This window comes from Lynx canadensis, chromosome E3 (assembly GCF_007474595.2).
Source record: "Lynx canadensis isolate LIC74 chromosome E3, mLynCan4.pri.v2, whole genome shotgun sequence".
Lineage (NCBI taxonomy): Eukaryota > Metazoa > Chordata > Mammalia > Carnivora > Felidae > Lynx > Lynx canadensis.
Genome location: NC_044318.1, coordinates 19,759,413 through 19,774,895, shown reverse-complemented (window position 1 = coordinate 19,774,895; position 15,483 = coordinate 19,759,413). Strand labels below are relative to the sequence as shown.

The window sequence follows — 15,483 nt, the reverse complement described above, 5'->3', positions numbered from 1 at the left end:
GACCCTAGATTCCAAACCAGACCCAACAAAGTACCAGGTATCAAAAGAAGACAAAGATATCAAAACTACAGACCAATAACACTTATGAGTACAGACACAAGTCGTCAACAGAAGACTAATAAACCCAATCCAGCAACGTATAAAAAGTACTAATCACAGTGCCCAAGTGGGATTTGTCCCTGGAATGCAAGGTTGGTTTAGCATATGAAAACTGATGTAATACAACAGTGTAATAGAACAATGGGCAAAAACGACATGGTGATCTCACTAGACACAGAAAAAGCATTTGACAAAATCCATCCTTTCATGACAAGTTAAAACACTCAAACTAGAAATAGAAGGAAACTTCCTTAACCTGATAAAGGCCATCTACAAAAAGCTGCCAGCTCATAACATACATAATGGTTAGGACTGAATGCTTTTCCTCCAAGATGAGAAACGAGACCAGAAGTCCACTCTTGCCAACTTCTATTCAACACTGTACTGTAGATTCTATTCAGAAAAATTGGGCAGGAAAAGTAAATAAAAAGCACTGAGACTGGAAAGGAAGTTATAAAACCATCTCTATTCACCGATACGATGTTATATATAGAGTGAGAGTCCTAAATACACACACACACACACACACACACACACACACACACACACCCCGACTAGTAGGAATAATAAACAAGTTCAGCACAGCTGCAGGGTACAGGATCAACATACAAAAATCAATTGACCGACGTGCTATGACATGGATGAACCTTGAAAACGTTATGCTAAGAGAAATAAGTCAACCACAGAAGGAAAAACATATGATTCCACTCACATGAGGCACCTGGAACAGTGAAATTCAGAGACAGCAAGTAGAATAGTGGTTGCCGGCAGTTGAGGGTATGGGAGAACGGGGAGTTACTGTTTAATAGGTACAGAGTTTCAATTTTGCAAGATGAGAAGGGCAGTGGAGACGGCTGGTGGTGACGGCTGCACAACATGGTGAATGTAATGCACTTGATGTCACTAAATGGTACACTCAGATTTGGTTAAGACGGTAAACTGGACATACCGAATTTTAAAACTTTTGTGCTTCAAGGGACATCAAGAAAAAAGGCAACCCACAGAATGGGAGAAAATGTTTACAAACCGTGTATCTAACACAAGACTTGTATCTAGAATATATAAAGAACCCTTATAGGGTGCCTGGCTGGCTCAGTAGAGGCTGCAACTCTGGATCTCCAGGCTGTGTAAGTTCAAGACCCACCTTGGGTCTTTAAGAGGTTACTTAAAAATCAAATCTTACAAAAAAAAAATTAAAAAAAGACCCCTTATAACTCAACAGAAAGAACCAAATTTTAAAATGGACACAGGATTTGAATAGAGATTTCCCTAAATCAGATACACAAATGGCCAATAAGCACACAAAGATGCTCACATTATTAGTTATTAACGAAATGCAAATTAAAAAAATCAAAACCACAATGAGATAGCACTTCATACCAAGATGACAATAATAAAAAAGAATAAGAAGTGTTGGTGAAGATGTTGAGACACTGGAATCCTCATACAGAGCTGGTGCGGATGTAAAATGGTTCAGATGCTTTGAAGACAGTGTGGCAGCTCCTCAGAAAGTCAAACACAGAATTCCCATATGCCACAGCACTGCCACTTCTAAGTAGGCACCCAAGAGAACTGAAAACATCATGGCCACACCAACACTTGTACAGGACTGTTCACAGCATCATTATTCATAATAGCCCTAAAGTGAAAACTCTAACGCCCATCAAACGATGAATGGATAAAGAAAATGTGGTATATTGGGGCCCTGGCTAGCTCAGTCAGAGAAGCATGCAACTCTTGATCTTGGGTTGCAAGTTCAAGCCCTACACTGGGTGGAAAAATTACGTAAATAAATAAAAACAAAAAAAAAAAATGAGAAAAATGTGTTATAGATGCACAATGGAATGTTTTTCACCCATAAACTGATGCATGCTACAACATGGAGGAGTGAATGGGGAATGATTGCTATAAAGCACAGGGGTTTTTTTGGCGGGGGTGCGGGGGGCGTTAGGCAATGATAAAAATGTTCTGGAATTAGGCAGTTGTGATAATTGCACAACTATGAATATACTAAACCCCACAGAATTGTATACTTTACAAGGTTGGATTTAATGGTATGTAAACTGTATCTCAATAAAGTTGCTATTTAAAAAATGGAGGGAGAGGGGCGCCTGGGTGGCTCAGTTGGTTGAGCGTCCGACTTTGGCTCAGGTCATGATCTCGCGGTTTGTGAGTTCGAGCCCCGCGTCGGGCTCTGTGCTGACAGCTCAGAGCCTGGGGCCTGCTTCACATTCTGTGTCTCCCTCTCTCTCTGCCCCTCCCCTGCTCTTACTCTCTCCCTCCTTCAAAAATAAACATTAAAAAAATTCTAAAAAAATAAAAAAAAATAAAAAATAAAAAATGGAGGGAGAAACTAACAGAAACGTTTGCAGTAAAAGTTGAGGATAGGGCAAGAATAGATTGGATAACACTAAAGAGATAGATAAGCTGAGCATAGACATGAGTCTATGCTTAAATTCCAGAGTCACTGGGGAGCCAGGAAAGGTTTCTAAATAGTGAGGGACACGCTCAGAACTGTCGCTTGAAGACGATTAACTTGCAGCAGCAGAGAGGATGCTCTTTATGCCCCTTCCTATCTTCATGTGGGAAAAGTCTCACGCACACATACACCTCACATCACCTGGAGCTTCACAAGTAGAAATACTAAGCAAAACATGTTTCTCTGACAATTATCAAGCAGTGGAGTAATGCTTAAAATCACATTTAAGACTGGTGCATATTTAAGCACCACACAGCACTAATGCCTTGTGTTTCGCAGGGATACTTCAAAAGAATAAGAAAAGACCAAAGTCAACAAAACACAGATGTCAAAATTATAAAAATATTCAATGATCGGTGCGTCAAGCTGCTCAGTAAATGCTAGCTGACTCAAAACCACTAGTAAGAACAGCAAAATAAGTGACTTGGTTGAATCTTGTTGGTTACTATACCAATCCAATCAATTGCTGTTTGCGGAAAATATCTTGTAAGGTTCCAAGTATAAAATTCCTTAACCAGGTTTCAATCTGTTGTGAATGCTCCATCGGAGACGGGAAGTCAGCTGAGTCATTGCCACACAACATACTACTGCAAATTCAAAATGCTCTCCCCTAGTTACAAGAGTAGAAAGGCTAGGATTTCTGCTTCAGAGCCAACTCACACACCCAGAGTATGCAAATCGTTTTTAAAATAAGACCACCTTCATAAGACATTTAAACTATATTTACTTCCATGGTTTTTTGTGGGTTTTTTTTTTTTTTTTTGAAGAGAGAAACTAGGCCTCTGTCAAACATTACTCTCTCTCTTTGAATCTTAAAATCTCCCTTTTTGTTGAGAGTATTCAGCTCCCTGATACCCTCCCTGTAACACACTGTCTCTTACTCTTTGGGGAGCCATGACCTTTTGAAATCCGATAAATGCTAAGGTCCATTTTTTTTTAAAGCACACATCCAATTTTTCAAACTACCTCATGCCATCTGTATCCCTGTGTGGAATCCAGGATGAGAATCTCGGTTCTGGCGGCATCCTTTTTCAGGAAGCAGATCACGAGCCCAGGCCCTATGTTTCATTTTCTTACCAAGGTTATCACCGGTCATAGTTGAAAACAAGCAACTTTTATGTCTAACAGTTAGGGAGCTACCTTCAGAATGACCCTTCAAGAAAGCTACAATCGTTACAAGCGATCAGTTTAAACATGAAGACCTGTAATTATCGTAACCTCAACTATTTAAAATGATATCTCAGTTTAAACTAATTGTCAACATATCCGAAAACGAAAAGAAACACTGAGTTAACATAAAGGTAAAAGTACAGGGTCAACTTTCAGTTAATCTGTTTAAAAACAGTGGAGGAAGGAGCCTGATGTGACCTAGTGACAACACATCACCTACGTACTATTCCTGCCGAAAAGGTTTAACTGAATCTAATCTTATAGGAACCATCAGAAAAATCCAAACTGAAGCCTGCAAAAAAGGGGAAGGAGAGGATAAAGGAGTGCTCCTGACATAAGGAAATTACAGACAACTAAAAGCAACCCTGGATTAAGGAATTTAGAGAGGGAAACCAACATATTTATAAAGACATTACTGGGGCTCCTGGGGGGCTAGGTCAGTTGAGTGTCTGACTTCAGCTCAGGTCATGATGTCACGGTTTGTGAGTTCGAGCCCCGAGTCGGGCCCTGTGCTGACAGCTCAGAGTCTGGAGCCTGCCTAGGATTCTGTGTCTCCCTCTCTCTCTATAACCCTCCCCCCCTGGTGTGTGCTCGTGTGCGCGCTCTCTCGTCTCTTTCTCGCTCTCTCTCAAAGATAAATAAGCGTTAAAAAAAAAAAAAAGACATTAGTGGGATGACTGGGAAAATGTGAATATGGACAGAATGGCATTGCAACAAAGTTAAACTTACCCGTGCATGACAATGCGATGGTTATGTAGAATGCCCTGGTTCTTAGGAGGTACACATTGTCTTACTTAGGCGTGAACTGGCATGATAAAACTCTATGGCAAAAGATTAATAATGGGTAAACCTAGGAAGAGATACAGGTGTTCGCTGCACTATTCTTGCTATTTTGCTGAAGATTAGAATTACCTTTTAAAAATTTTAAATGGGAGGTCATTTTCTCGACTTTGAGTGAGAGACCTATCAAAAGACAGTCTGAAGAGAATACATACAGCACATTCTATTTTAGTCTCTCCAATCATGAGCAGTACTTTTGAAGTCAGAAAAGAGAACTGTAAGGCATTTTAATTATTACTTGCAGACTTACTTCAGATGCCAAAAACACAAGAGGTTACAGAGTAGTACTCAGACTTTTTAATGACGTTCATATTTAAATTTTCCACAGAGGGTTGTTATGCATTTTTAAACTAAGCTTACGGTTTGATTCATTTATTCTATCAATTGATTTACCGCATAGCTGCCAAATTAAACTAGAAAGAAACCTACCATTATGAATTTGCTGGCCTCCAAACCATATCACAGGAAGGCAACAGAAAAGCGTAACAAAAATCAGAAGGCAATTTTTTTTTTTTTTTTTTTTTTTGCAGCTAAAGGCTGATGAATTACAAGAGCAGGGTCCACCTTATCTAGGGAGACCTGCTATCCTGGTTCATTCCTGCCGTCCCTAGTCTTTTTTTACGGAGCACCTGTCCCAGGCAAAAGTGCCTCAGACAACAATGTCCCAGTTTAGATGCTATTTTATATGGCATCGCAGCGTCTTTAACAAATTTTCTTAAATGATGGCATTCAATAGCTGGTTTGGGGGGGGAGGGAAATCAGCTAACATGAAACATGTAACTTTTACTTTAGATGATATACCCTACGTTATAACAAATTAACTAGAATGAGCACAAAATACATTGAGATAATTGTTTTTACATTTCCCGAAAGGAGAAACCAAAGTTATCATTTTTTTACTGTGCAATATAAAATAAAATATTGCTCAGCTGCAAGAACTCGATAGAGGTGAGAGGCCTGTTGGAATTCCAGATCTGTCACTTGAGAGAATATAACCTTGACTGCATTACTAGATCTATCTCAACCATAGCTTTCTCATCTGTAAAACAGGGGTCATGGGGCACCTGGGTGGCTTAGTCGGTTAAGTGTTTGACTCATGATTTCGGCTCAGGTCATGATCTTACGGTTTGCGGGTTCGAGCCCCATGTAGGGCTCTATGCTGATTCCACAGAACCTGCTTGGGATTTTGTGTCTCCCTCTCTCCCTGCCCCTCCCCCACAAAATAAATAAATAAACATTAAAAAAAAAAAAAAAAAGAAGGGCTCAGAATACTGGCTGGTCTCTCTGATGTCATGGTCTAGCTCTAAATACCCAATGATTCTATGGCTATGGCCTGCAAAAGAGTTTTTAAAATTAGATCAGTTGCATTCGAAAAATTTTTTTTACAACTCAAAAATGTAACTTACTATCTTCTCTCACCAAATTCCTATTTCTGTTCTGACCTCTATTCTGTTCAGAGGCTGAGTCAATCTCCCATTCATCCAAAACGGAGACCCCGGTATGTCTAGTCCCCTCTCACAACTAAACCCAGGTTAGTTACTTGCCAAATCCCGGACTGCACTTCCTCAGTATCTCCCACTCTCACGCCTTTTCTACCACCGCTGTAATCCGGGCCTCCCACACCTCCAGCCCACATCACAAGTTACCATTATTCTAGCATATCACACTACCCTCCCCAAGAGCGTATGATAGCTCCACACTACTGAAAGATCTATGCCCAAAGTCCTCAACCTAATACTGCATCCGTCCCTGCTCTTGTATGCCAATCCAACCAAACTACCCATTGCTATTTCAAAATTCCCTGTACTTCCTGGATTTTGTGCCTTCAGTTCTGTTGTTCTCACACTGCCCTTTTCTCTGCCTTTCAAAAGTGATTCTATCCTTTAAAGTTCCGTTCCAATGTGACCACCCCCATCTAGATGTTACAGTTTCCTCTTTTCAATGCCCATGATACTGACATAAAGTGACAATTTAAAATTCTTTTAATGTTTATTTAGTTTTGAGAGACAGAGCGTGAGCAGGGGAGGGGCAGAGAGAGAGGCAGACACAGAATCCAAAGCAGGCTTCAGGCTCTGAGCCGTCAGCACAGCCCGATGCAGGGCTCAAACCCACGAACCATGAGCTCATGACCTGAGCTGAAGCTGGGCATTTAACCGACTGAGCCACCCAGGTGCCGCAGAAAGTGACCATTTTAATGGCCAACTGTGAAAGAACTATAGTTTACCCCGGGTAAGTAAACGAAATTTCTGTCTTGTGCTGATTCTAACTCTCGCTCACTACCTGGCACGCTGTCTTGAGGATCTACCACTTGGCAGAGGGAACGAAGAACGGCAATACGACGTTGACATTCAGAGACTGGAGGGTTCAAAACAGGGGTACACACAGTAACATTTGGACTTCCACAGTACTAAAACACGTTAAAATTAACTTAACATTAAAAATTTGCATGTTTGGTTATCTTTGGGGAACATGAAGATCTAGAATAGTGGTTCTCAGCTGTGGGGGTGATTTTGCCCCCCAGAGAACATTTAGCAATATCTGAAGACGTTTCTGAATGTCACGCCTGGATGGGGGTACTACAGGCAGATGCTGCTGAACGCCCCACAATGCACAGGGCAGACCTCACAATAATAAACTATCTGGTCCAAAACATCAACAGAGCCCAGACTAAGAAGCTCTGGTCTGGAAGTATTATATGTACCTGTGTCTCTGCCTCCTCAGAGATATTTTCGAATTTTTCAAGGCAAAGAACCATGTCTCTAGTAACAGACGATACGACACGACCTAAAGCCTGACAGTTCCTTCAATTACTAGTGGTGTGGCCTCCTGAAAGTTCCTTAACCTTTGTCTCAGAGCAGGAATATTCCTGTAAAACAGGACCACTGGCACCCACCTCACACAGTGACCCAGGGATCAGAGGAGTCCACGTAAAGTCTTGAGAAGAGTGTGCCAGGCAGAGTACGCATTCAGTACATTAAGCTACTTCTCTTCTCCTCCCAGGTGCCTAGCCTTGCGTTTGGAACACAGAAGATGCTGAAGACATGTTTGCTAAAGGAATACAGGATAATGCCTGGATTTCCTAGGGAGAGCACAAATGCCTCCAGACAGACACACTCTCCTTATATGGGAAAAGGGAAGCACAGAGATGGAGTTGACAGAAAGCATTTGCCCGCCTAATCGCACCTCTCCCCCCTCGGAACACTTTTAACCTTTAAGCAACACTACCCTCTCACGGTCCTTAGCATACGCTGCCTTGTAACCTCCTTGATACTCGTCCTTCCTTTTCGATCTTCAAGCATGGCAGGAGATGGTGGCCTGACCTCTACATCATCTGCCTTGTATTAGTTACTTGTGCACATATTACAGTCTTCCTACCGGATTGAACAAGCTCTCTGTTGCCAAGTGTCACATTGGACTCCTTCCTATACAACCCAAGGGGCCTAACACACCTTAGCAACTGGCTGGCCCGAACCCCTTGTTTTACAGATTACACAGAGAGGCTAAGTGATTTGCCAAGAGTCAAGGTCATACTGCAAGTGACAGAGCCAGGATTCAAACTCTGATACATAGCTCATACGGAGACTCTCAGTTCTATCCAACTAGAATAGCGTATGAAAATTATACCCACAGTAGAGGCAATTTTTAATTAAGCCCCAGAAAACCTCCATAGAAATTATACTGATAGAGTTACCTGACAAAGCAAAAAAGGAAGGAGAAAGAGACTCCAATCTCCCTTCTGCTGCTGAAAATTCAACCTGTTTTCTTTCATGGTTTCATATCTTAACATTTTTTTTAAAGGTTTTGACAACAAAACTTATTACATGTCCGAAGGACAGATATTTAGTCAGAGTTGTCAGGCTTAATTTCCTTTAACCAGTCTCCATAATTATAACAGAAGATCTCTTATTTGGTAAGCCAATGATGCCCACCCTCACCAACTGAAAAGATTTTTTAATGATCACCTTAACAGACTAATTATCTATAAAACCCAAAAGACCAGCAATTTGGAATGAGTTTATGTGGTGAAAAATATTCACATGATTTGAATTGTGTTATTAACCTCACCATAACGTAAACCTAAAACTTACAGTCGTCAAGGACAAACTCCATTAAGACCTGAGACAGGAGAAATTTTACTTTACTCTGGCCAAGTGAAAAAGAATGCTGCTCACTGATAAGGTTAATCTAGAAGTTTCTCTGAGTCTCTCAATAGGATTCAAAACAAAATGGCAAATAAAAAAAAAAAAAAGACTGAGGAAATTGATGTGAAAAGGAGTTAAATACAGTGCAATGCTCTGATGCTTTAAGCGATTATGGCTCAATAAAGCTAAACATTTCCATAAAGGCAACGTTTAAAAAAACAAAAAATCCCTTTGTGGTGATGATTTAAGTTACCAGTGCAACAGCACTCAGGCCCAATAGAAATGATAACCACGCATTGGGAACAAATTTTTAATTATTCCACCAGCTGATAAAAAGAGCACACACCGAACACAGACACAAACCTAGTTTCAAAAGAAAACAAAACGCAGTTTATGCTTGTTCAAGTTCAAGGGCAAAACTGTTTCCAGTGCAACAGAACCCGCCTGACTACAATGTGTTGGAGGAAAAAAAAAAAAAAACGCGAACATAGTATCTTCTTATAAAGGCAACAATTTGAGTTACAAAGTAATAACGGGGAAGCCAAAACAGTTTGACAGCCCGCCATAAGGGCCGCCTCAATCATGAGTCACACAATGCCTGCAACCATTTACAATAGTAATTAATGCACAAGTCCCCTAATTAAATTCTAAAAGGGTGAGAATGCTTTAACTAAGTTTACAAGAATTGCTTTTCGCTGTTTTTTTTCTCTCCCAAAGAAAAGAACACACGCGTAATTACGCATCTCCCCGCAATCCCTCCATCCAGTATTCCCTCCGGCCTCTTCTCCCGTCTGCCTATTCCCTGCGTGCGAAAGAAAATGACACGGGGGAACTTCTAAACCCAGAAAGGGCGAACCAGAGTGCAAATACACGATTAATGGGGCGACAGACGGAAGCTCGCCCATCTTACCTGCTAAGATTCCTTTCTACGTCTTTGGTAGCTTTAGCTTCCAATTCTCTGCAAGAGAAAAGAAAAGGGGGAGGGGGGAGAGAGAGGGGGAGAGAGAGGGGGAGAGAGAGGGAGAGAGAGGGGGAGAGAGAGGGGGAGAGAGAGGGAGAGAGAGATGCGCGTGAAAACGGAGCTGCTGCGGCAGAAGCTCGCGCCGGGGCGGATGGGGGAGGGGAGGGGAGCCCGGGGGTGCTCACAAAGCTGCGGGGCTGCAGCCCGGACTGCGGGCGGGCTGCGCGGGCGAGCCGCAGCCCCCGGCCCGGCCCCAGCTGCGTGGCGCGGCCCCTCGGGCCTCCCGCCCGGCCTCCGCAGCGGCGCCCTCGCGGCCCCCCCCTCCCCGTCGAGGCCCGAGGTCTCGGGGACGCCCGCCGCCGCCGCCGCCGCCGCCCGCGGTCGCGGGCCCTGCGGCAGCGCCCCAGGCTCCTCCCGCCCGAAGGGAGGCCCCCGCCCTGCTCACCTCATGTGTGTAAAGTGCACGAGCAAGTGGGGCGCGGCGAGTGAGGCTCGCGAGCCTCAAGCCCTCCGCAGCGCCGCGGGGAGAGGCCCGAGCCGCTGCACCAGCGCCATTTTCTACACCGACCCGCTGCCGCCGCCGCCGCCACCGCCGCCGCCGCAGGCCCCAGACCGGAAGTGAATGCCCCGCTCGGCAACCCCTTCCGGGGGCGCCGCGGCCGCCGGCCTCAAGATGGAGGTCCTAGCAACTAACCCCGCTGACGGGACGGGCCCTTGGCAACCGCCCGGGCGCGGCTCGCGGCCGGCGGCCCGGACCTCCCTGAGGGAGTTCACTGCCTCCTAGGCGCCCCGCACAGAGGCTGGGGAGCCCGCCGAGCCCCGGGCCCAGCCTCTTTCGCCGCTGCCGGCTGCGATCCGACTGGAGTCCCGCCCCTCCTCCTCCTCCTTCTTTGCTGCGACACAAGTTTCCTTCCCTGCCGCCCGGCCCCTCCCCCACCGAAACACACCAAAAAAAAAAAAAAAAAAAAAAAAATCCTAAATCGCAAATTCTACCCCTGCCGCAGCAAGATGACCCCGCGCGGCTTGTGAAATCCGCCACTTGTAATTATTTTTGACCTTGGGCCAGTTATTTAACCTCTGTGCTCCTCTGCTTCCTCCTCAGGTGAAGAATGCATACCTGAGGTGGGCTAGGAGGTTTAAAAGCGATTTTTATCCACCGAGTTTTGCAGACCGTTTGACTCAGCAATTCCACGGGCACGGATTTCTGTTCCGAAAATAATCCTGGATATCTACAAATATTTTCACCGTCAAGATGTTAAGTGCCGGCATGGACGATGGTGAAAAACCGTGAACGGCCAAAATGTCCAACACTCTAAGGTGGCTTTAAAAACTGAGCTACTGCAAAAATGATGGGGAGGAAGGACGACGGCGAGGGGAAGGTGGTTACAATAGAATAAGTGAAGAAGCGGGTTCCAAACTCACTCACACCGCAGGAAGCATGTAAATACAATACGCTCCATTCGTGCAGTAAAGTAAAAATATATACCCAAGTGTCGATGGGAGATTGCTGCTTACCTACAGGTAGATACAGCCAAGTACCTACACGTAGATGCAATAAAATACATGTATGTGTTCGTGTGTGTATGTGTATATTCTTTCCATCCCCTCAAAACGCTTTTCTTCCCCCTAATCAAAAACGATTCCTCCTCTCTGTGCTTAAAATCCACTCCTTCGCAGAAACCTCACTCTAAGGATCATCCCGTTTCCCTCTTTCTAAACTAGGTCTTTCTTTGCACTGCCTTTAAAACATGCCCCAATCTCTCCCATTAAAAAGAAACCAAACCTCCCTTGACTGCCTGCCCAGTTCCTCTCCTCTCTGAGGCAGACGTGTAATAACTTAATGAATGAATGCATGCATGCACAAAAAGTCCTAAAACATAAGCGCCAAAACGTTAGCTGATGATATTATGAGGATTTTAAATTTCTTCTTTTAACGTATACGGCTTTTTTGTTTTGTTTCATTTTTGTTTCATTTTATACAACGAGCATGTTAAACACACACACAATTTTAAAAATCAGGTTTACAAAATGTAAAAGTAGAGGCCATCAAATAAACCCTAAGTGATTTTTTTCCCCCTGCCATTAAGTCCATACAAACGCATATTTGGTTTGGTTTTCTTTTACGGTCCTTTCTACTTAAAATGTTAAAAAATTATATTACATCATTTCTTTAGGAGTTAAAAAATATGAACATGTATTTATAGCACAGTATGTTTTCATACCAGGTTTATGAATAATTTTCCATCACAGCATAACGCAATGAAGACAACAGTATTTATTGACATTTACACAGCTGATTTTTTTAAAAAATCCTTTCTAGTCCTCCCCCAAATTGCTCTTATGCATGTCACAATTGACCTTGAAACTGCCAAACTCAATGTGACATTTCTCGCCTCATCTTGACTTAGGTCTTAGCTGTATTTCCACAACTGGCCGCTCCTACTGAGTCTCTTCTACCGGCTGTCTTGGCAACCCATTCTCCCAAATTTCTTTTTACCTCTCTAGCAATTCCTTTTTTTGTACCCTCTGCCAGCATCTCCTGCTTTATACCAAATAAATGTCGGGATCCCCAAGGCTCTGTTCCAAACCTCCTTTTCTCTCACTCTTTCTCCCTCTCTCTCTGTCTCTTTCTCTCTCCACTTTCTCCTTGGGATGGGCGATCTCATTGACTCTCTTATACTTAAATACTGTTCAAATGCAGACTTTCAAATTCATGTATTTAGCCCATATCTCACCTGTATACACCAGAATGCCAAAACGACAGATCACCCATGCAACAAATATTTATTGAGCACCTACTGTGTGCTAGATACCGTGTTAGGGCCCAGTTCCCTGCCATTTGTGAGGAACTACTTTGGTGGATGAAGTCTAATGGGACAGATTTCTTTTTTTTTTTAAAGCAAACTATAAAGTATATAATTACAAACGATGACAAACACACAGAAGGAAACGAAGGTGTTCCAAGAAAGTGTAAAACGAAGGAACATAACATAGATTATGTGGTCAAAGAAGGTTTCTTTGAAAATGTGAAGCTTCACCAGAGAGCTGAAAGCTGAGGAGAGGCAAACCAGGACCCAGGGAACAGCAGAGGAAAGGTCTCAGGCTGGAGGTTTATATTTGCGACTCCTTGTTGTGGATGAAAATAGGCTCTGTATTGCATTTGCCTTTAAATCCACTGGAGCCGCCATTTTTATTTTACTTTGCATAATCAATTCAGAACAAAACCAGAAACGAGGTCTGGTGTGCAGTGATGGGTTTCATTACCACTGCTCATTTAAGTAAGCAAATACCATTCCTACAACAAGCATACTTTCTAATTAAATGAATATTAGAATATTTTGTGTGGCGCATTGTTGAAGTTTACAGTTTGAGAATTTGTACAGAACATGAAACACCTTTCCAACAATAACTTTGTTTTAATGAAAAAGCTTGGGAAAAACACGTAACTGTGTCAGGAAACTTCTCGCTTCTTCTTGCTGAGCATAATATGAAACAGAATCTGTACCAATTTAAAAACTTTCGGGGCGCCTGGGTGGCGCAGTCGGTTAAGCGTCCGACTTCAGCTCAGGTCACGATCTCGCGGTCCGTGAGTTCGAGCCCCGCGTCAGGCTCTGGGCTGATGGCTCAGAGCCTGGAGCCTGCTTCCGATTCTGTGTGTCTCCCTCTCTCTCTGCCCCTCCCCCGTTCATGCTCTGTCTCTCTCTGTCCCAAAAATAAATAAACGTTAAAAAAAAATTAAAATTTAAAAAAAAAATAAAAACTTCCTGAAGATTTTATGTTTAAGTAATCTCTACCCCCAATGTGGGGCTCGAACTCACCACCCTGAGATTAACGGTTGCATGCTCTACCAACTGAAACAGCCAGGTGTTCCTGAATTTAAATTTAAATAAGACCTTTTCTTCATTTGTCTTTCTTCCTTGGGTTCTTGTTTCTTTGGTTTCTGAGGTTACCAAAGGTTCAACCCTTTCTTCTTCTCACTGGGAAGAGTGAATGACTAGCCTGACTTGGGAAACTACGTACTTGAAAGAAAATGGTTTTTTTTTTCTCCCAAGGCTTTTTGTTTTTTTAACCAAATGTCATCCTGATATATCTATACATGTATTTTTTAGGCAAAGCTGACTCAAAACATTTAAAAAAATTTTTTTTAGTGTTTTCATTATTTGTTTTTGAGACAGAGACAGACAGAGCGTGAGCAGGGGAAGGGTGGAGAGAGAGGGAGACACAGAATCTGAAGCAGGTTTCAGGCTCTGAGCTGTCAGCCCAGAGCCCGACATTGGGCTGAAACTTACAAACACAACGTGAGTTCCAACATCAACATGACCCTTAACTGACTGAGCCACCCAGGGGCCCCAAAACGTTTTTAAATTTAGAAAATTTTCCACAGTAATGTATAGATGGAATTTAAAGGCATGAACATGAAGAAGATTTCCCAGAGAGAGTGTATTTATTTTATTTAACTAAAATTTATTTGGTGCTTAATACGTGCCAGTCATGCATTGGTCTAAGTGCTTGACAAATATTAACTAAACACTCATGGTTTTCCTCACACACCCCCACGAGGTAGGAAAGTGCTCCCCATTTTACAGATGAGGATAATTAACGTGTCCAAAGTCACAATAATTGTAGTAGTAAAACCAAGCAATTTGGCTCCTGAGCCCAGGTCGCTAACCGCTACATTGTAGTCTCGTTTATCTCAACCATTTTAGACTCTACAGGCCCTTTTGCTAACAAATTATTTTTGTTAGCATGATAACCATAGATAATAAACCTACCTAGCACATCATTTCAAAAGAGGTATGCAATGACTGATTCAAAGGAAAAATAAGAGAAAGGCACGCATCATAAAATAAACTATCTTTCCCTGGGTAGGGCTTGGGAATAGTGTCCACTGGAAACCTCAGGAAAGTAGACAGAAGCTGGCCACTGCAGGTCGAATCCCCATGACAAATGCAGGCTGACCCAGCAGTGTCCCACCGATGACGCACACACCGAGAACCGTAGTGATGTTGGAGACAAGTTTTTATCCGGAATACAGCACAACTCTCAGTCAGGTTCCGAACGACCAGACAATAATTCTCCTTCAACTGACGTGGTAATTGCATTCCCAGAACTTTTCGGGTACATTAAAACTGAAAAAAGTAAGGCATTGGGTCCTCTGGTGATTAGAAACATGCCGTTCACTTGTGTGAGTGCCTGCCGAGCGAGAGAGGGAATTTTCCACTTTGTGGGACCAGCCAGCACCCACGGCTCCTAGCCACTGAATCTCCCATCCACTGAAGAACGGGAGTGGAGAACCATTTCTTGAGAACCATTGCTACAGAGTGAGAAGATCGTGGCCAGAATGAGTCCTGAGGAGGTTTGATACTCCAGCCAGGGAGGAGGAAAATGGGGTAAAGGTACTATAATGGGGCCAAGTACATTAGACTGATGAGTCTCAGACTCACGTCCTCCTCTGCCTCCTTCCCCCACCGCACACAAACATGTCTCCAAGGGGACAGTTTTCCTCAGGTCAGTAGTAACTGTTACTGTTCAGCTCACTGAACCTGCCCATCCAGAAACCCAAGAATCCGTCTTGACTTCCCCCCCCCCCCACCATCCAATGCATCAGTAGGTTATTTGGTCTCCAAACGTCTTTCTTATTCGTCCCTTCCTCTGTTTCTCCACCGCCATCTCCAGCACACCCCCTAAAACTCCACAAATTCTTCCCTTCCTCCCTCTTTTATTTTTTGCTTGTGGTATTGTTTAAATAAAACAAATGCACCCATGTGAAGTGCAAAATGCAATGAGTTTGA

General features: G+C 43.2%; 1 protein-coding gene across 8 annotated transcripts in view; it reads right to left on the bottom strand.

Moving 5' to 3' along the window:
• Nucleotides 1-10,538, bottom strand: part of TNRC6A (trinucleotide repeat containing adaptor 6A) — a 100,693-nt gene extending 90,155 nt beyond the window's left edge. For 2 of the 8 annotated variants that reach the window (XR_003965658.1, XM_030301221.1), the window contains exons 1-2: nt 10,137-10,538; nt 9,641-9,688 (exon numbers count right to left, since the gene is read on the bottom strand). Coding sequence is in view for 7 of the 8 variants with exons in the window: in XM_030301221.1 (XP_030157081.1) it covers nt 9,641-9,688; nt 10,137-10,141 (53 nt within the window). In the remaining variant the exon portion in view is untranslated. Of the gene's footprint in view, nt 1-4,477; nt 4,570-9,640; nt 9,689-10,136 lie in introns of all 8 variants that reach the window. The other 6 variants (XM_030301218.1, XM_030301216.1, XM_030301215.1 and 3 more) reach the window with 4 other exon arrangements.
• Between the last annotated feature and the right edge of the window lie 4,945 nt (nt 10,539-15,483).